Source organism: Melanaphis sacchari, unplaced genomic scaffold, assembly GCF_002803265.2.
Source record: "Melanaphis sacchari strain LSU unplaced genomic scaffold, SCAv2.0 Contig111_pilon_pilon, whole genome shotgun sequence".
Lineage (NCBI taxonomy): Eukaryota > Metazoa > Arthropoda > Insecta > Hemiptera > Aphididae > Melanaphis > Melanaphis sacchari.
In genome coordinates, this window is record NW_020270431.1 from 1,003,050 (window position 1) to 1,026,778 (window position 23,729).

The 23,729-nt window shown below is 29.5% G+C and overlaps 1 protein-coding gene across 2 annotated transcripts in view; it reads right to left on the reverse strand.

The window, feature by feature from the left end:
- The window catches only part of LOC112603833 (low-density lipoprotein receptor-related protein 2), a 64,265-nt gene extending 57,591 nt beyond the window's left edge, over positions 1 to 6,674 (reverse strand). For both annotated transcript variants that reach the window (XM_025352608.1, XM_025352607.1), the window contains exon 1: positions 6,070 to 6,674. In XM_025352608.1, coding sequence (XP_025208393.1) covers positions 6,070 to 6,190 — 121 coding nt within the window. In that variant the 5' untranslated portion in view covers positions 6,191 to 6,674. The remainder of the gene's footprint in view (positions 1 to 6,069) is intronic.
- Between the last annotated feature and the right edge of the window lie 17,055 nt (positions 6,675 to 23,729).

Consider the following 23,729-nt stretch of genomic DNA (forward strand, 5'->3'; position numbering starts at 1 on the left):
TATAATAAGTAATAACATAATAGGAAGTATATTACCACTAGACATTTTGGTGGGCGCATAGAACACCATTGTTGTCTTAATTCTACAGTGAAGGTACCGACGAAGAAAAATAAATAATATTTTAATCGTTGCGCAGTTTTCGCATATTATATTCGTTAGGTAAAAGGTGTGGGCGGGGAGAGGATCAATCGATCAATAAAAAGTTGATTCTGTCGCTAAGAAACCGACACGTCAACAAACGCTATTGTCTATCATTAAGGAATAAAATCTACATTACTAAAAAAAAAAAAAACTATACTTAACTAGAATAAGCGAAGGTCTTAATATTATTACAATCGGACGAAATTCATACGTCGATTCAAATAATAAACGCGCTAATATAGGTACACGTGCATACCGCAAATGCCATAGCGTATGTATATAGAATACTTGCAAACGCACGCTGGCATCATTTATTTCAAAACATGTAATATTATGGCGCATATCATCCTAACACCTTCAACTCGAAAAATAATAATAGTACCTGTATCTATAGCGGCATTTTTTTTTTAACTATTATAAATAATGATAATATTATAAGCGCAACGTTGCGCAATCTGATTCATACACATTATTATAGACATACAACGGCACGCAGAGGAGCCCATATACATATACATATTATATTAAGTTCCGATTTTATTACCCATATTATCTATAAATCTCATGTGTTCAGTGTTCTCCAAAGATTTCACGGACGCGAATATGATAAACATATAATAACATATCTAACAATCTACTATTTATAAATTTTTTCCATTTGTTGCATATACAACATATTATAATGCCGAAGTGGTACGGGTACCTACCACACGTTATCGTCGCACGGAATTATAAGGAAAAATATCATATTCATCGATTTCCTACCCATAAAATGAAGTCTGTTTGTGAATACTCATATCAAAATAAATATATTACGACGGTCGTACAAAGTATAGAAAAATACGAAATCGTTTCTCGCAATAAGCCCCTCCGAACATTAATGGACGTTCATACGTCATAATACAAGTACTCTATTACATTATTAACTATATAGATAACAACCATTGTTACTACCTGTGCGTAGAAAAAGCATATAATAATTTTATACGAATACCGTCAGTAGTCGAGACTATGACAAAAATATCGTGTAGGCATAAAACGTTATTTTAAATAGTTATACATATTATACGGTTATACATTTGAAACCAACTTGACGGTTGTTTAGAAATATTGTTTTATTCAAATATATTATAATATTATGGATGACATAGTCGTTGTACGTGACGCATAATAAACAATTTGTTTTTCGTTCTTACGTCGCGGATTTTAGCTTAGAAAAAAATTACCATTAATCAGACAATATAATACATCGAACGAGATTTCTTCGTCGCGTCCGGAATTGCGTGAACATATTGGTGCTATTTATTAATATTATATTATGATATCGTGGTGTATCTCCTCATCGGAAAACGAAAATAAGCGAATAAGTCCTTAAAAAGTGAATCATCAGGTATTTAGATAACACAGCACAGACCATACGAAAAAAACCCCCTGTGCTCTGTCGCAACAACGTTAGTCCCGCCGCCCTTAGTGGTTTAGGTAATAAAATTATTACGATAAAAACCTTCTTAAAGGAAGCGTAAACTATGCCTAAAAAAAGCTATTCGTAAACCTTGTCGGATTAATACCTGCAGTGTGCATGTATGTGTGCGTGTATGAACTATGAGTCAACAGTGCACAAGGTAGTACACAAGGAAAATTCAACGTACAAATTACAAAAGAAAATGTCAAATCCTAGCAATACACAAAGTATAATAAACGAAATATATATTATGTTGTTTATGACCTGCTGTTCGAACACCCCCACACAACCCTACTAGTCGTGTCGCACTGTCGCGTATTATTGTTGTTGTTAACACGCGAAGTAATATATTTGATATTGTTGAAGAAAAAAAAATTCAAACGAAATCAACGCCGGGGAGTCACAATGGGAAAAAAATACATAAATAGCCGGTTTACCTTGCCCTTTCCAAGACGCCGAGTCTGATGGTTTCGTGGAAAAAAAATGTCATGGTTTTCGTGCCATAAATGCAATGTGTTTTTTCGAATACGCAGCACGCCTGTGCGCGCGCACATGCGCAATAAGACTCGCGGGAAAAAAGCACATCGGATGTGTGTGGTGCGGTGGTGGCGGTATTATATTGGCTAGCGAAAAACCGGTTGTCCCGGGAACCCGTTCCGAGAAAGAAATCCAATTGCATAGGCCATCGAGACTGATTAGATAAACTCACGTTATCAGCATCGCGTTTATTTTTCTCCAAACAACCGTATTGCGGCGGGTTTTTTTGATAACATGCCAACATTTTAATACACTGAAACACTTGACATGTCAACTGTGCAGAGGCGTTTAACACTTAGAAAACTATAAGAATATAATATACGGGAGAAAAACAAAGCATAATTATCAACATACTAAATATTAATAGAAAAAAATCCGCTTTCAAAATCCGAAATCTTTAGCACACCGATTGATATTACAATAGTTAACAGTCAAATTAAAATAAGTTTCTGTGTGTATACTTAACAAACGATTAAACAGTTGAATACGCGTAGGTGTAATAATAAAATCATTTTTACAGTAAACATTTTGAAATCGCAAAAAACTTGAAAATTTTTTTGGTAATTCGCGAGGATGGTTTAATATAATATTGAAAAATACTTATTGTATTTATAGGTAGTCAATTATGTTAATATTTTATAACGGTATAGGTAAACAAGATCGTGTATGTGTTATTATAATATTTGTCGTTGTTATAACACGTTACTATGACGAACAATTATTATATGTTTAAAATTTTAGAATTACCTATTTGCTCAGAATTGGGAAGTAAAACCATACCAAAAGTAATTAGCAGAAACTATGAATTAAATTTTTAAAAACTACCGTTTTTCTCGTAAAATTATTATGTATTGTTTTTTTTCTTTCGTTCCACAACTCATTGTACATATAACCAGTATAATATTGACGACCAGTACTCATGTAACGGTAGTGACCGGTTTTTTTTTTAATCATCATTTAAATCCGTGCAGTTCTAAAGCCGGGCCCAAAAAGTCATAATATATTAATTATTATTAAGTACATCGCTCACTCATAAACAGCATGAAGAGTGATGTAGTGCCTCTTTACGGGGGCGAGTCAAGAAACGATAAGCGTTATTAAGGGTAGAGGGGACGTCGTCGTCATTCGCTACGGCTATCTTCGTCGTATGATCCTCTCTCCTCGTCATCATAGGTAGAGTATAAACGGAAAACAGATGATTCCAGCCGGTCACAGTATGGTGTGCACTGGAATAGAAAACTCGTATCTACATTATAATAAAAATATAGATTATATTATAGATTTTCTATCCGGTATAGGAGTGACCATGACCATAGAACAATCTTACACATCACACAACGCGATTTAAGTTTAACCTTATAATGTACTATATCCGAGAACATGAATCATGTACGTAGGTTCAATCGTCCGACATGTATTATTTTGTTTATCACAAAATTAAAATAATGTAGGTAATAACAGTTGTACGAACTACAAATGTAATGTACTAAGCTGCAACTTTAAAAATCATTTCACCATCATCTAGATTCGGCTCAAAATCCATTTCAAATGAAACTTGATACTTGATAATTGTTCACAAATATTCTCGAGTCAATAGTCAGACCGTAAAATAGTAATGAAAGGAAAAAATAAAGAGAAAAACAGGCAAAAAATGAACAATTAAAACGAAATTCATTATTTAATTATCGTTCTATTGTGAAAAAACATTGAATGGTATTATAACGAGCGAAAAGTAAATAACTAAATTAGGTATTTGCACAATACTATAAAGTAGAAAACCTGTGATACCGGTGTAATAAATAACATAATAGTCAGCAAATAATATGGTCTTAACATACCTACTTAAAAGATAATCACACAATGTTATTTACACGTGAGAAAGTATATGTTCGTAAAAATGGTTGTTCTTAGTTGTTGAAACTTCTAAAAACCAAATTTTTTATCTGTAATTCACCTTATTCAAAACCTTTTATCAGTAATTTTTTTTTTTTGATTAACATTTAATTTGTACAATTTTCTAAAAAAATTTGGTTTTTGTCATCTACTAAAGCTTTTAGGAACCAATCACGAAACGTTTAAACTCTTTAATTTATTCATTATTATCGTTTTGTGACATGTTCACAGCCCGCAGCTTTGAGATCAAACATGATAATTATTCATCATTTAGTGTGAAATAACGCATATTCGCAAAATCGAGAAAAACATTTAACTATTTTAAAAAAGCTGTTTTTAAAATACAACTAATATATAAATATATCTCAATACATTTATAGAAATTAATAATATACTTTAAAAACAAGATGGCTTTTGTGTTTCTTTAACTCTCGGTTACTTTAAGCATTAAATTTTTTATATTAAATTAACTACTACATAACTAAAATAAATACCTAATAATACATTGTGATTATAAGTTGCAGCATGACATTTTAAACTTATACAAAATATAGTTAACATTTATTATATTCCATATTTATTAAACTCGTCTTATAAACAACCTGAATATTCTTTTGTTAAATCGTTGTGTTTCTAAATTCATTACGTTGGTTCGTGATGTTGTGACATAAATGCCAACGATAAAATGAATAGAAGACTATTATATTATAAGTAATAAATCATTACTGAAAACCTAAACAAACTCGCGAATAACTATATAGAAATAATATTATTATAATGCTTACATATTAGGTAATCTATAATAAAAGATAATTATCGGTGAACTTCGAAGTTCAATCGGTGAATATTCCGTATCGGCGAATAACGAGTTTATAGAGGCAGTTATACCTATCAATTATTGCGGAATAGCGGTGCAATTTTTTTTTCATATTCATATTATTATAATTTTATAATACACAAACCGTTCACCTGCACAACCAGCACCGACGATCAACGTGTGTTCAAACATAATAAACAACCGAATGACCTAACATAGGGAGGGGTTAATAGAAGTGGGCACAGGGAGCATTCAAACTATTCGTTTACGATGAAACATCGGTAAACTCTAACCTTGTCCGTAAATAAAAACTGAACAATGAAGCAAGCTTAAAAAGTTTATATCAGTTAAATAAATATTAAAAAGTTCGGGCGACTTGATAAAATGTTTAAATATCATTGTGTTAGTGCCTTTTTTTATTTCCCTACCTATCAATAACGTCCTGCAACAGTGTATTTCTCACTGTCTTAGTTTTCTACAGTAAAAACCCTACGTTTAAAACCTAATTAATACATAAAATGTTGTGGTAAAAGCATAACACAAAAAAAAAGAATCAGAAAATCCAGTATTTCAGTGGATCGTATATACGTTGCACACCACAGTATTGCCGGTGGGATTTCCGTTAAGTACACAATACACGGATAATATCACAGTCGTAACGCGTTACATTGTTGTCGGGATACGTATTCAAATTGTTGGCCCGTCCGGTGACCGTGTAGTAAACGATCCACGGAGTAGGTGGCGGTGGCAGGACCGCAGTTACGATGATGATGATGATAATAATAATAATAATAATAATAATAATAAATAATAAAAAAAAAAAATAAAAAAAAAATAGTCATAATATAATATAACAGTGTAGTAGTAGTATAATACATATAAGAGACCCCGCGGGCGGTTGATTGATGTAATTGTATCAGAATCAGCAGATCCCTCCGCGGGGTTCGATGACAAACTCACGAGCATTTATTATACACACCAGATATACAAATATCCATTAAAACGACGACGTACCTACCCGACACAACACAATCCGTTTCTCTCGTTATCAATAGCCCTATTTCGTTTACCACTAGCGATATTTACACCTGGGTTGCAGGTAACCGTGTCAAAGTTTAAGCACTTGACGCTTATCATTTGTAATGATAATAAAAATAACCAGGTTAGGTACTCTATACCAATATTATACCGTGTTTTAAAAAAAATCCGTCAAACTCACCAGCGTCTCGACCGTATCCCGCGGCCGCCAGCAAGAGTACCGCCGCGGTGGCGGCCAAGACGTGCGCCGAGCGCAACGTCACCGCCGCCGCCACCGTGCCCGGCGTTCGTCGGGTCACCATCGCCCCGCGCGCGCGTTCAAAATGGTGCGGGCGCGGTCGGTTTAGAACATCACAACGGGCCGCACGTTCCCGGGAAAACCCGCGTCGGCGGCGGGATAATAGGCGAACGATCGCGCACAGGCACACGCGCGGAAACGGGAAAATCCTCTGCGACTAGAACCTGAGGAAACGGACCGAAAACGAACGACAATCGCGAAGACGGTTTTATTATTATTTATATTAATATATACGATTTCGATTATTACGGGGTAGGAGGGCACTGCGGCAGCACACTATACTTACACGGGGGAGTATAATGCGCGATTAAAACGAATTTCGTATTACGATTATTGTTATTATATTAAAGACGACGCACAACAAACGACGAAACGTAAAAGACACGACGTGGTCGCGCGCGCGCGTACAAGTCACTACTATAAACAGTATGAAAAACTACGAACTACCGGTCGCCGGACACGTCGCGCGGCACTACCTACTTGTTGACTGCGTTTGCCGCCTCTGGAATGAGCCGGCCGCCGCCGCCACCGCCGCTGCTCTCTCCCCCGTACACGAACACGCACGCACGCACACACACGACTCGGCACCGGGTTGCACGCACGCACACTGCGACCGAGCGCGCTCGACGACCGACGGACAGACGAGGACGGACGACTGCTTCGGACGTCTTTGGACGGCGACGCGATGACGTCCCGGTCGGATCGTTTATTATCATCTCGATTCTCGTGCGTAACTACGTGTTTGCCGTAGGTAAGTTTTTTTTTCTCATACAGGTATTACTATCAGCACACGGTCTCGGGCAACTGGTTCGTCTTCGGTTGGGTAGGCGGATGATAGGGGGGAAGGCGGGCGACTGAGTGTTTCGTTTTCCTCCAGCCCCGGTGCAAACGGCGCCGGGTACGCATTATTGTACACCGATTCGGTCCGTCTAGCCCCCCGCCGGGCGCCAACGCGACCACGTCGCAGGTAAAATATAATAATTCTTAAGCACGGCAATGAGGGGTGGCGTGTACAGGTTAGGCACTAAAGTACAGAAAAATACCACGTCTGCTATTTGCCTTTTTTTTGGTGCCAAACTTCGTCAGTTATATCTTATTATTAGGACTAAACGATTTTGCGCAAACGATTATTACCATATTTTTAATAACAAATTTGAGATGACGGAAAGATCAAAAAATATTTTACAATTACACTTATTAAATTCTGCAAAATAGCCAAAAAAAAGTAGAAATTACAAGACGTACAAAACAAAACGATTGTATACCGATTTATTAATGATAATTGAACATCTATAGTGGCAAGACAAAAATACATAAGTAGTATATACGCCGTTTCGTAAACTTTTACGTGTACAGTAACCATATCTAATATACAATAATTGTAATGATTGTAAATTGTGACAAAAAAAAAATATAAATAAGATAAAAATTGACTGAAAACACGATAAGATATGTTAGAACTTTAGAAGCAACTTCGATAATGTGTAACCGGTGTCCACTGATACATTATACAAAAACAAACAAAATATACATTTATAAATAAATTAAATAATTAATTTTTGGATAGTAGTCGATAAAAATGAAGCAAATAAAATAAATATTTTCGTGTAATAGTTAATACAAACATTTTGCAATTAATAAGTACACAAAAAACCTTAAAATGTATTACAAAATAAAAAATGTAATAAATCTCTAAATTATTTTAAATTATTTTAAATTCCTAAATTTTTTAGTAATTCTAATCACTGCTCATTAAAGCAATAGTTGACACGTACACTTTTTATCCAGGCCACACTGCGTTTAAAAATTAAATTATTTTGTCTTAAAAGAGGTCATCCGATCCTTGGTTAGTTTGATCGAGTTGTCAATCTCTAATTATTATACCTATTAATAAATAAGAAAAACAAGAATATTTTCCAACACAGAAAATAAAATACATATATTAATATATTATAACCAATAATCGTCTATTATCGAACCTTTATTCAATGACGTGTATTTTAATGACTGCATTATATTTAATTACATCTATTAAGTATATACCTGCATCATTATATTAAATAAAATAATATTTTAAAATCAATTAATTTATATTATACCCATACAAACTAAGAATTATTTTTCTTTGCAAGATATATATAGGTGAAATCCAGTAAATATTTCAGAACCACTAATTTAAAATACATATAAATACCGTATATACTATGTATAATATATACGAGCTAAAAAGATCATAAACTGTGCACCTAAAACCGAAATCTATGCATGCTCAGCCGTAGCTAATGACTAATATCTTTCTTATATACTAATACAACGTCATTATATAGATATATATAAATAATTTAAAACACAACTTATATAACTTATTATATACCGGACATCTACGACGTGTGACAATTGTAATGACGTAGTGCAGAAGTCTGATAAATTTGGCGCCGATTGCTCAGTGTAGGTAATTTAGTAATTACCATCCTTGCTGCGCTGAATCATTTTAATTTTTAATAGAGTTAAAATGACATTTAGTTGGAATGCTCCCAGTAGGTTAGTACAATCACTAACAGACTAACAATAATCAATATCAAAACATTTAGTGTGTACACGTATACCACTACATTTATATAATAATTATCTTTTTCTATCTTAACAAAAATCATAGAAATATGTATTCAAAAAACACATTTTCGTACCATACACAGCTATATATTGAATCTATATCAACATCATAAACAGTTTAATTGAACTAAACTTATGTACTTAGACAGCTACTATATTCTATTATCAACTATATTAAATATATGCATGTTGTGCAATGAAGGGGTTTGACAAATTTGGAACCATTGCCATCATTAGAACCATGCGAATCAAGAATAATGCTGTACGCTACATTTTTTTCAACTACTTGCACTTATATTAAATATATTGAAGGAAAAAAAACTAAAACCTTTGTTTAAAGGCAATTTAAAGTCATTATTTTATAATTTATCAGTATATATATATATATTTGTTGTATTTTCTGAATGTCTTATGAGATGCATCTATAAATATATTCATAGAGAAATCATTTTACATTTTTTCACAAATTATTAATAAATAAACGAATCATTTATTTACGTATCGATTTATCATTAAAGAGTTTAAGACATACAAACATGATTGATTTTATCAAAACTTTAATGATAAATTTTTAGTAAAAAAAACTTAGTAAAATATTTCTTCAACGAAAAAGATACGAATAAAAATCTCCGTATAAATTTTAAATCTCAAATAAACATCTCAGTGAAAAAGTAGTACGTTCTACCAGCTTTATTTTATTTTTTATCCTTGAAAGTTCCACAAAGTTTTTAAGTTCAGTAGTTACGCCCTCATTAGCCAGACTATTTATCTTTTGCTTTATAGTTGACAATATTTTCTTCTTAAAGTGTTATAAATACTAAACATTTTAATGGTATATTATTCCTTTTGAAGAAATTTTCAATTGGTAAAGCATATACTAAAAAAATAAACACCAATATATGTTTTTTAAATAGGTATTCAAAAAAAACATGATAATATTAACATTCATAATATAGTCAACATAAATATAGAATGATGTAAATTACGTACAGACAAGAGGTGCTATAATATTGTATTTTTTAAACACGTGTCTATGAATTATTATTGTTTTTTTTTCTGATAATAGAGTGTGTATAACAAAAATAAATTAGAAACTAAAAATCGTTTATTATTTATGCAGTATTATTTACTAGATAGTCAAAATATTTAATGTTAAATGTATATTAAATAGTCAATTTTGAACATTATATCTAAGTAAAACAAATAAACAATAAACATATTACTGAAAACAAAGATTAATAATATAATATAATATTATTTATCAAAAAATAATTTCCTCTTAAGATATTTTATACATTATAATTTATAACTGCTTATAAATAAATTACATGCCAAGTAAAAATTGATGCGCAAGCAACATTTTAAATCTATATGAAAACTGATAAGTGATAACTTTACATATGACAAACCTGTTTTTATATAAATTATTGAACACTTATTAATACAAAATGGTAACGTTCTATTTTTTTATGTTTTAATCCATTATGCAGATAATCAAGATCTATGACTTATCCATTTTTATTTCTTAATAATCGCCAAAATAAATACAATTTGTTATGATGAGTTTTATTAATTTCAAATTTAAATTTCAAATGACTTATTCTAATATTTACATTTTTAATTTTATATTAGACGTACAAATTAACTAAAAAATATTTAAATGTATTAATTTAAGTTTATACTGCGTAGTTTCACTATTAGACCTTAGTTATATATATCACGTAGGAAAGATAATATTATTATAACAATATGTTTATAATTAAATAAATATTTATACGCATAACTCCGCAATTCCGATCAAAATTAACCTTAGTATAAGACGTAGTATACTAGTATATAAGCATTTTAATGTGTAAACAAATAGTTTTATAGTCCTGTATAATACAGACATATGATAATTTGAATTTGATGCGAAAAATATCCATTTGTAGTAACAATAAGTATAAGTGTTAGAATAATTATAGTATTTTATTATGTTTTGTATTGTTACTAATTTTTTTTAACGAGGCATTAAAACATTAATATATTAGAGAATTCGAAAAACTATCTAAATAATAAATAGTATTTGATAATCGATATAATGAGTTTTGACCATAACACAAGTAAAAACTCAATTATTTGTTTCAAATAACCAAAATAGTCAATTATTTTGATTTCTTATATTTTCAATTTTCTTAAAATATGTTATGAAGTGAACAAAAAAAATATATGTGATATTTTTGGTCAAGTACTTTAACGTACTTATTGGCTTATATTACTCCATTGATACCTAATGATTAAAAACTAACAAGGTGTACAACAGTACAACACAAATATCAAATAGAAAAGTCTATTAGATAAGAATATTAAAATGTAATAGAACATTATAATAGTATCTAATTTGTTTTCAATTATAAATTTCAATAATTGAATAATATACGAGCACGTATATGTTAGTAATATGAAAGTAATGAAAAATACATTTTTGCATATTAATTTGACTTCTATCAAATTAATATTTTAATAATTATTTCAAAACTAAGTTCAAAATATTTTAGTTTTATAAAGCCACCCTTTTGTAATATAAGAGAAGTTACCTAGATTGAAATTAAAAACTGTTTAGTGTTTTCTTTTTCTCTTTTTCTCTTTTTTTTTTTTTGCTGTTATAATCATTTTCCAGGTAGGTATTCTGAATAATATTCCAGTTTTTACTTAATAAGTATGTTGTTTATTAACTATTGATAGTATCAGAAATAGTATACTTTCACAATATTTTTATTTATCATGTCATTATTATTATAGTAAATAGTCTATAGCAGTGGTTAATGGTTCTCAACGCTAAAAAGTAGTAACACAAAGGTAATAGACAAAGAAAATATTAGATTAAGGAAACTATTGAAATTATTATTAACATGTGTATACTTACGATAATCATTTGAATGATTTTAAAGTTTTAAACTGAAGGTTAATAAGGTCACCATTTTGAATCTCGCAATATTAACGTCCTATTGTTAATTTTAATAACATCAAAATCACAAATTTAAATCATGATCATTATCAAAATAATAAAATAACTATTTTACATCACAAAAATAAAATAATAAATTATACTAAATCTTACGAATTTCCTAGCTAAAGCTTTTAAACTAGAAATAACAAATATATACATATTAATATAATTTAATAATGTAAGTATATATACATTTAATAATAAGTAAAATAAAAAAAAATAGGGTTTTATACTATCTTATGATCTAAATGGTAAGTGAAAATTTCCAAAATTTTTAAGTGATCGCGTAAGCACTTGGATATAAAAATAATACTGAGAGCTACTTATCAATAGAGTTCACTTTGTTTAAACGTTTAGGTATACTGTAGGCAAACTTAATCGGTATCAACCCAATAAATTAATTTAAATATTTTGTAATATTGTATTATAAACCGTAGTTATTAGAGACCATAAAAATGTCTCACTCACTGTTTTTCATTGTATTCTACATAATATAATAAACTAGTAGTTAATAAGTAATAACTAATAACTAATGACGCTGAAATTTAACCTATTGCTACAAGCCAACAACGAGTCGTTATAAACAGGTGTTGGGATTGGTCATACCGTTGATTGCGGTTAGCCAAATGACAAATACCGAGATATGCAGCAGCAAGTCGGTGTTTGATAGGTATTAAATATAAACTATGCATACCAAATTATTATAATGCGGTGTAATGGGCAATAGCTAAAATTGTGCACGGTGAAACGCGTGTGTTCTAAGAATTAATGTTTTCATAATGCTGCAAAAAATAAATTAGTAAAACAGATTAAATCACAAAGGTGTTTTCCAACCGTCACCTTTTAATAATAGAACTGGTCAACATGAAGAAAAAAGAATATAATAATCAGACATAAAATTAATTAATATTATATAGATAAGGTATAGGTACTATATAGTGAGTTGTGATGAGTATATTATAAATTGTCCATGTTCATTGTTCATATATTATTAAATAATAGTCTTTTGTTGTGTTTGAAATTAAATTACGTATCTAATATCTATACAGTGTAATGTGTATTATCTATTCATACAAAAAATGTGAAAAATTATTGATTGAAAAAATTATCAAATTTAACCATACATCTTTTTTTTAAAAAAAAACCTAAATATAGATGTAAAAATATACTTATGAGAATAAAACTAAAATAAATAAATAAATACTTTAACTATAAGTACGATTAGTTTTTAGTTTTCCATTCTTATATATTTGATTTCTTGCAAAATAATAACTAATGAACTGATAATGTTTAAATATAAATAAATAGTTAATATTCTTTGTAAACGATGCAAAAGAATTTGAAGTTTGGAATATATTTTTATCAATCATAAACATCATTGTTTATTTAGTATTTATAAAATCTATTAATTATATATTTAAAACCTTTAACAATATGAAATTAATTATCCAAAAATTTTTATTTTGTATGAAGTTGAATGAAATTGTATACATATAAAAACTAACAATTATATTCCTTTTGTAATTAAAAATAATGTATTTTTAATGTGACTAATTTTATGTACATCGTACATATTTCATTAAGATACTTAGATACTGTATATTTACTATTTATGGTTTAAAAGTACTAAAAAAATATATAAACCAATACAAGACTTAGTTCAATGTTATAAAAGTTGTACAATAAATTGTATAAATGTGTTTAGTTCTGTATAATTTATGAACAAAATTAAATAAAACAACTACTATATTTAAAATTGTATTAATATCTGTATTATATTGAGTTCGTGACTTAAGTCCACACCTACATCATCAGATCTGAGGGTTTTCCTGTAATAAAAAAAAATAATTTAATAAATTTAATCATTTAGATAATATTTTACTTTTACGAAATGAATATATTAAATATTTTTGCCAAGATCAAAAATAGACGTTTATAGTAGATATATGTAATGTAAAATGAGTATTTGTTTTTACAAGTTTTTGACAAGGCGTCTTACCCTCTCTCAAATAAAACCCTGAAGCATCGGCTGATACATTAATTTTTCACTAGCTGAATTGTATTTACAGTTTGAAAAAATGATTTTAAATTTTTACAAAAAGTATTAGGCGTTAAACGCTATAGGATATAATTGTTGTGTTAAAAATTGTAAATTACTTCGAGGAATTCAATCTTACTAAGCGTTTATTGCGATGATTGTTGAGTTTCTAGATCCACACAATAAACATGGCACTCGGGAACGTTATGGTTAAATATAGTTACCCATTATAGTTAATGATTCGCATTCAAAGTTACTGACGTGATGACAATTATCGCATTTAAAGTATAAGTGTATAATGCTGTAGCTGCTATCGTCTGTACTTACTCTGCGTGGTAGTCTTGACCAAACTTAAAACTTTTCAGATAATACACTCTACTCCTTAAAATTTGCTATACAAAACTTCTATCCAGTAATTAAAAACGACGGCTTTATTACGCGCTTCATAGTTCATAGTTCACTGTTTCTCCTACAGAGTGTATACACATTATATTATAACATAAATATTTACTATAATTATATGTGTGTATATAAGTGTATATATTATATTATACAGAGTGATTTACCACGTATTCTCACCCTTATTTTTTCCTTTAGTAATAAGTTTATTCAAATTAGGTAATATTCTGTGGTGATACTAAGTTCTATTTATTAATTGAGAACCACTTTTTGTTACCATAAATTATTTTGTGGGTAATTATTTTAAAGATATTAATTGACTTAATTCAAATTTCAAACGAATATTTTCTCAGTAATTAAAATGCATAGACTAGGAGTCACCAAATAGCTAACCTAATACCTAACCTCGCATATAGCCCGCGAATAAATTTTAAACGGACCGCAGACTAAGAATAAATAACATGTATTTTCTATTCTTTTTATATTTATGATTAATTTTAATTTTAAATATTTGTAATAATAATTATGTTCTTAATATCATAAAATTGTAAGCAATAGCAAATAATAAATAAAAAAAAAAGTTCTCATTACATCCAATTTTAAAATAATACCTATTATATATTAAAAATATGTATATTTTCATTTTTTTTCATTTTCTCATTGCAATTATTTTTATGTAGATATATATGAGATTTGGGGAGTCATATCACATACATAGTCACATAGAAAAATAAAACTGTACTAAAACGAAACACACAGTCAATGCGTATAGTACCTATATGGCTATATGTATCGGGCCGGTAAAGTGCAAAGTTTTATAATTAAACTTGACGTAGGATGACGAATCAAATGATTGCGTGTTTATTATAACTAGTATGGATATTGGATGTGAAAATGTGGAATTACCAACTCCGTCGGATCACATTCGTACCGCATTATCAACCCCCATTACCGCCCCGCTAAACATCGCAGATTTGTACAGGCGAACATATAGGTATACCTGTTATAATATAACGCACTGAAACTTTAGGGGCTCATTCTAAATATATACATATAAATACGAGTGTGTATGTAATGTGCATTATATTATATACCGACCAACGAGACTATAATATATAATACTTATACCTATATTATGTGTTCATATTAAACTATATATAAATAGGTGGGTACAACAATACTAGTTAAAACCGAATAGTGTGTTGGGCGAGAGTCACTTGTGTGGAGGAAGAGAATAGTAGAATTAAACAATAGCTGATAGCTGTATAATTCTATACGATAAGGCAAAACTGTTAACATTTAATATAACAATATATATACTATTTCCAAACCTCGCGACAAAATATACGTTCGCTTGCAGCACTGGACCGCTGCAAATCGCAATGTATCATAGTGATTATTACGTTTAGTGGGGCGTATAATTTTATGACAATAAGAGGGTGCCAAGAGCGAAATCCTTTCAGTGCATAATAATAAAATAGTATAAATAACTGAGTGATACGCCATAATATGCCGTACACCTGTGTATGCAGATTATAAGTACATTGAATCGGTACTGCAGGATCGTCAAAAATGGTTGTGCTCCGATCATATCACAATGCAATAATAATAATAATAATAATACCTAACATCACCAGGCATCAGTTCACGGGACTATAGGTATATACGAAGAGAAAAATACGCAAAACAACACGACGTCGACGACGCGCGTGGCCCGCCGGCGGACAATTTTGTTGCGACTGACGATGGTGCACAGTCACGGCGGGATAAAAGCATAACGGGACATCGAACCCACACCCACTGCAACCGCTGCCATTTCCGTCGAAGAAACCCACAACACATAATATACTGTATTTCATATTCATAGTAAATTATACAGTGTGGTTCCTTTTAAAGTCAACACGAAATATTTTTGTCTGGTGTCATTGGATTGAAATGAGGAAGAACTCACTGAAACGCGGAAAATTCAAAATTGTAGTACGATTATAGAAAATTTCAATGATTAAGTCATTTAAATTTTAAATTTAACTCATATGTAACTCAGCCAATTTTGGTTTAAGTGCAGTGGTTCCATGATTAAAAGAAAAAAAATAGATCTATACAAATTATCTGGTATTGAAAATATAATTTTAAAAAGTACTAATTGTACTGCGCAAGCACACAATAAAAAAACCCAAGAATTTGAAATTCGTCAAAAATAAATATTTTAGTATTCCCTAGCTCCATTTTAATCCAAGGTAACTGGACAAAAATATTTTACGTTATCTTTAAAAAGAATCACGCATTGTATACGGGGCGAACCACTATTTAGCGAATATTATTTCAGAAAACAATAACGATCTTAAAAATATTTCTTTTACATAATCTTAAGTTATTACAAAATAACATTTTCTCATCAATATCATTTTTAATTGTTTTGGATAATAACATACATTTTTAATTGCATATTTAAAAAAATTAATATAATTTGGAGTATTTTTTATCTATAAAAATCAAATTTTGAACAAATAGTTAATTTTTTATAATTTTTCATAAATATTTGATGTTTAGATAAACGAAGTAGTAGCTTACCAACATTTTGTGGAATACACCTTTACCACTCCGCTCAAATAAACATTAATTACTTATAAGTTATAACGAATAACATACTCGTCTAACATTCAATTTATATATATTTATATAAAAGTATTCCAAAAAATATGATGCTTTAAAATATGGAATTAAAAATGTATGTTGTCATTTAAAAATTCAAAAACAATAAAAAATATAAAGTTTTTAGAAAATTGTTCTTTTTTAACAACATTAAATTATTTAGACCAAATATTTTCAAAAATATTAATAGTGACTTCCCGTTAAATAGATCATCCGGTATATTATATAGGACATAGGTGCATGAATATGCAATAGGTCCCCGTTGTATTAGTATACACTAAATGCGAGCATACTTGCACCGCTACTATCGCCGTCTTTTCTTGCACGTTTAAAAGTCTTATAAGTCGTATAATTGAGGTGAAATAGTAGTGTTATAGTATGCGATTAAAACATATATTGTATTACGGCGTGTTGCACACAAGATAAGAATCATTGTCAGTCGTCACTGTCTATACACACAAGCATACAAAAATAATATTATATATATATATTACTGGGCACATGTTTGTAAATATTTTTTTAATATTTAATATAATGCAAACACTGTAGCATCATCTATAATAGGTATAGTAAAATATGTCCTGAACAGCTGATTACTCTCCAATAAGACAATAATTGACTATGGGTTATACGTTTTGCTTACTAAATACCAAATGAATTAATTGCACAAGATTTGCTAATAAAAAAAAAAACATTTCATTCAAATATTTTAAATGACCCTAAAGAGTTTTTAAATTCAAATATATTATTTATAAGATGGTTATATTATAGTATGAGACACATAAGCGTATTATGTTCGAATTATAGCTATACAATTATTGGCCAATCGCCAATGGAAAACGGGAACGAAGAACAAATATGTCTCATATGTATTTAACGAATTTAAAAGTAGGGCAAATGCAAATTAATATATATTAGTTATAGGTACTTCATACAATTAAAATCACTATTCACAACTATATTGCTTAGTTAATCTTTTCCATTAAATAACATATAATATTATATACATGTTTTTTTTTTTTTTTTTTTTTAATTATTTTATTAATTCTATTATTGTTTATGCGTATATAATATTATATCTAATGTCTAGTCTAGCGTGAAATTTTAGAAATAAACCAATCTAAAATAATTTAATTTCTTTAAAAAACTTGGTTTAATACCTACATCTTAGACAGATTTCTTTTAGATAAATTTAAAATTCAAAATCCAAAAAAATTATTAAAATGTATCACAATGATAATGCGTAAAAATTGTTTTTATTGCGTATTGTGAAATGCAATTTTTATTTAATGATAAATCATGGAAATTATTGTGCCACTAAATGACTTATAAATAAATGAATAATGATAGCATCATATTATATCATGTATAAAATGTATATTAAATATAATATATATTATTATAATTTATAATAATGAGCTAATTATTAGACACTAGGTAGATGTATTACATGGTGCATATAATTCAATTGTAAAACCGCGATATCAAATTCTCACGATTATAATATGTTGAATAAAAAACACTTAATAAACAAGAGAACGATTTCCTTATATTACACAAAATATTGATATAGGTGCTTATAAAAAGTACTTGTTTATTAATGTAAAAAATAATACATAACCGTTATTTTAGACGAACACGTTTTCCATTTTTTCCGGCACCCAAATGTTTTAGGAATATATAGCGTCACGTTTTCAAGTTTTCTATGATATACTGTAATGTATTATTATTATAAAGATAACAATTAATAATTATCGTCAAAGCGCGCACTGGAAATAATTAATAATACATAATATGACGGCCGTAAGTTTAAATACATATTATAATAGATTTATAAAATACCCACCTAGAACCTACCACGTTCATCGCATAAATGCCCGTGATTTTTTTTTTAAGAATAAATTCGAATAATAAAAAAAACATATTGAATGATCGTCGTTACTTGTATATATAATACGGAGAGGAAAAAACACACCGCAACACTAAAACATTATGTATATACATAGAACCTACGCTGATTTTACAAGAACCGAAAATTAGTAACGCCGACGGACTCGGCGGCGTCTCCCCAATAGTACATAATAATAATATTATATACATAAAATTATACGAACGAAAAATTAGACCAAATCATCGTAAACCGAAACGCAATTCCCACGCAAATACACGTAGAAAAATGATATATTATATACATAATATAAATTCAAGTCATGTCGTAGGCCACCGCCGGCTTGTCCTTAAGGCTTAAGTTTTTAATTGTACTCATTTCATACGCATGTAAACTTCGGTGCGAGTGCCTATTTTTTAGTGCAAATTCTACCAAGAAAAAACTCAGCTAAAATTTGTGTTTATGCAAATTCTATTAGAAAAAAAATCAGTTAACAATAAATAATTATTATCAAAATATTATTTATTATTATGATTGCCGCTTTGGCCAGTAATAAGTTTTATTTTGGACATGTTTCATTAATTATTAAGCATGTGTATAAATAGACAAGAAAATAAATAACTAATAATAAGTCTAAGTCTAAATGACTATAATAAACGACGGAAGTTTGTGTTCGAAAATTATGTACATCAAATTTATAAGTACCTGTCAATAATTTAATTATATCATTAGGTATTAAAAATACCATATTTTCAGATATCACGAGGAAAAAATTATTTTTAAATATCGATAAATGAATAGATTTGACGCATTTAACTTAAGCAATTTTAGCAATTTAGATGCACATCATCGCAACGAATGTTAACGTATTGATTTCCTACATTATACTAACACATTATAAGAAAAGGAATCATACAATTTATATTTTGTGTATAGATTATTAAAGAAAAGAACCTAATAATTCATAAAAGACTTATTTATACTAAAGCTTGAAGACAATTGTGTACTATAAAATTTAGAGAAACAATACAAAAATTTTATGAGAGATCAAAAGGAAAACTTTTATTGTTCCATATTTATATATTATAAATGCATTATTATCTTAAAATTTTAAAATTAAAATACACCCAAACAAATATTAAGATGGGTTACATTGTTACAGATAAATTTAGAAATCGAGCATTGTATATTATATAGTTAGTTTAAAAATAATAATAATAGTAATAATGTAATATTGCCTACTACTAAAAAAAAACGAAAATAGCGCTTTATTAATAAAATGGTTTATGTATGAATAAATAATTAATCAATATTATAATAATTAATTGTGGTTCATACAAAAATAAAATTTTAAATACAACAAAAGATTTAATGTATGTTTATTATAAAGCAGATTTTTAACCTAAGTATTGACTCATGGCGTGAACGCTTACCCCACCCATTTGCCATTTTCGATAGGCTAAATCATACAAGTACAATACATTTATATACTTTTAATATAAAGATATATGTTACATACAGCTTACATTGTTAAAAAAAAAAGCCCTTTCTTCCCACTACAACAGTGAGAATTCTTATATTGAATTGTCTAATCAAGTTAATCTATATAGATGTTGGGGTGGATTTAAAAGAGATGACCGGGTTCTAGGATTTCTCATAAGGAATTTTCTGTGCGTGTGAATTTTCTACTTGTATATATTATACATCCTCATATTATAACTTCTAAGCTATAAGTATTAGTTGGAATATTATGATTATGCAGGGCACACACTTTTACTCGACCCCGCACACCGCCGATTTACGCAATATTTTTTTTTTTTTACATGGTTTATTATCGTCATAGATCCGCGCACAGATGAGTACGTTGTACGTAAACGTATCTACCTATATAATACATAGGTATAGGCGTATAGCTAACACGAGTGGCATCAGTGGTATACCGACATACCGTGAACATCACGACTGACTGTTAAATTATATATTATATGCAACTATTACTTAATATCTACCTATATAGGCGCAATCGTTTGATATTAATATTATATTACTTTGATCTCGCGCGTCCTTTTCCTATTTTGCGGTGCAATATTCTCGCCTCTTGGTTTCTCAATTCTACCATAATTATTAGTATCAAGCGTTCTTTAGATATATATAATTAATCTTATCAAAATTATTTACAACAAAATGATTATCTGATAAATATTTTTCAACTGATCTAAAGTCTATAAATAAATAAATATTAAATAGGTATATATTTTGTGATAAATATAATGTGAAAGTCAAGAAGTGCATTTGCACTAGTCAATATGAAGTAATAAGAACTCTTCACATCGTTTATTATCGCAATTTATTTTCACGACTTCTACAATTCATTTTTGTACATTTTCCAACCGCTTTGACTTCTGACTTTAGGAACATGACTATAGAACGAATACATCAGGCATATACTCTATTCTAATATACTATACTCGAGGTTATTGGCGATGGATTTTATATGTGAAATTAAAAAGACCATTTTATTAATTATATCGTCATTCGTTGCTTCGTTGTCAATCGATATTTTCGTCCACATCATCGGACAAACACACAACAGTTTCGTTGTAATTCCGTTTGCCATTGAAAACCGTCATAAGACTATAAGAGATTATATGGTTTGTTCGTCTCAGTGGCCGTCACAGTCACGTTCGTTTCATCAATTACACACGGAGCAGTTCCATATTGGAAGAAATAATTTTTAAGTAGCATTTAATAATATGAAACAATAGGCAAAATTTCAAACATTAAAATAATAATAAAACATTTTAAACACATTCAATACATTCTGGATAACATTAAGCGTTTTTTCATGATTTGGATGAATTAATTTAATAAATCACTCCTGCTCCTGTAAGCCATTTCTACGCTATTCTTTGCTTCTTAATAGCATTCGATTGACATACCTAATATCATTATTATTATTATTATTTCGTACCATACACTATCACTTTGCAAAATTACTACTACAGTATACTACTACTGTCTACTACTACCATTTCTATTGTCTATTACTACTATACACGCGGCGTAAAGGAATAAGAGAAGTTGGCTGTATAACTTACGTATAAAGGAGAGAGTGGGGACGTCTGACTGGGTCAACATCGTGTGCCTGTCCAGGGTGAAAGGTGAACAACCTCACACGCGATCACGTCACGAGCCACTGTGCTACTCTCTCGGACGTCTTACATTTTGTTTCGATTTTTTCCAATTTTTTTTTTTTTACGTCTCACTCGTCGTAATTTGTCGTTGGTATAGTCCCGCGGAAACGACGAGATTAAGCATCGATTTAATGAATATCCATTGATGTGTATTAATGGTATATAGCGTGTTTCGGCCGCGGTCTTTCCGTTTTCCAGCCGACGTGCATTTTCCATTTTTCATTTTTTTTTTTTTTTTTTTTTTTTTTTATTATTCCAAGCGAGAAAAATGATTTCCGAAAATTAATTCCGGGAACCGTCATTACTAGGCCGCGGCACGACCGCGCCGCATAGCCATTCAAACCCGTTCGACGACGAATAGTGGTGAGTGGAGGAGCGGAAGGTATACCGTTTTTGATTTCTAGGTCAGCACAACGACCAGCTGACGGTTCAATTTAATAATAATAGTATATATTGTACTTGTGTACAGGACATTGGTAGGTATACATGAGGCGGGTTTGATACGAAGATTGCGCGGTGCGCGCGTGTGTGAATGGTTTATACGGCCGTCACTTTTACTGCCGATTCCAACACTTAACGTAACTTTACGTTTGGTCTGCGTCAGATTGTTTGAGTGTTCGCCGTGTAGTCTTTAGTGGGATCGCGTGTCGAATCCATTGAAAACTAAACGAACATTTCAAAGAACTTTATCAGTTATAGCCTGTTTTTCTTTTTTATGGCCTTCGAGAGTATATATCAAAACGCATAATGACACCGATTTACATTGTTTAATGTTATAATAATTATCTTAATAAAATTGACAACCGTTTAAAATTTTTAATCGAAATATATGCACACGCGTCACAATACACTATGTCTATGGACATAAATAATAAACCTATTCGTATTATATTATTTATATTATACTATATAATATATATATATATTATATGCACAATTATGCAAAACGTATAGCCAATTAAATTAATCAAACAACATTTCGACTCGAACAGGTGTATTCCATTTACCGATAAAATTATAAACAGTTTTTAAATTATAAAGTTGTGCACGCGCACACTATCATTATTACCTAAAGTTACGTATTAACATTAATCATTTCAGTTTTCAATTTATAAATCGTGCGCTATACTGCGGAAGAGATTTTGTTAGAATATTTCTATAAACATACAATCCGATCATTCAAATTAGGTTTAAACTCCGAGTTAGAGTGTAGTAAGAGTGTGAATGATTCCATTATTCAAGAAGATGATGTACTATAGCTTAATTAAAAAATTTGAATAATATTATATCGTAATAAAAAAAAAAAAAAAAGAATAATTCGGTATGATATACAAGTTAAAAATGTACTTAAGGTTTTCTTTTTATAACAATAAATTAATGTTTAATTTATTATCATTTTCAATAATAACCATCTTTTATTATAAAATATCGTACATTTTTTTTTCGATAAGTTTAGATTTTGTATACTTATTACTTATTGTATTTTGTTATACACAGATTGTTTATATCATTTTCTTAATGAAAAAGAAGTTTTCTCTGTACTTGGTGTTTCAAATATTCAAAAAATGATTTACATTAATTATTACTAGCCTGTGTCCACGTGGCAGACACATTCATTGACTCATTACGACTACACAATTAAAAACTCAAGAAAAATTATTATTTTTTTATAATGTATACACCTTTTCTCTCATATTTCTGAGACCTAGGCGTACATTATATTTACTCTTAATATGCATAACTAATTATTTTTAGTCGCATGTAAAAATA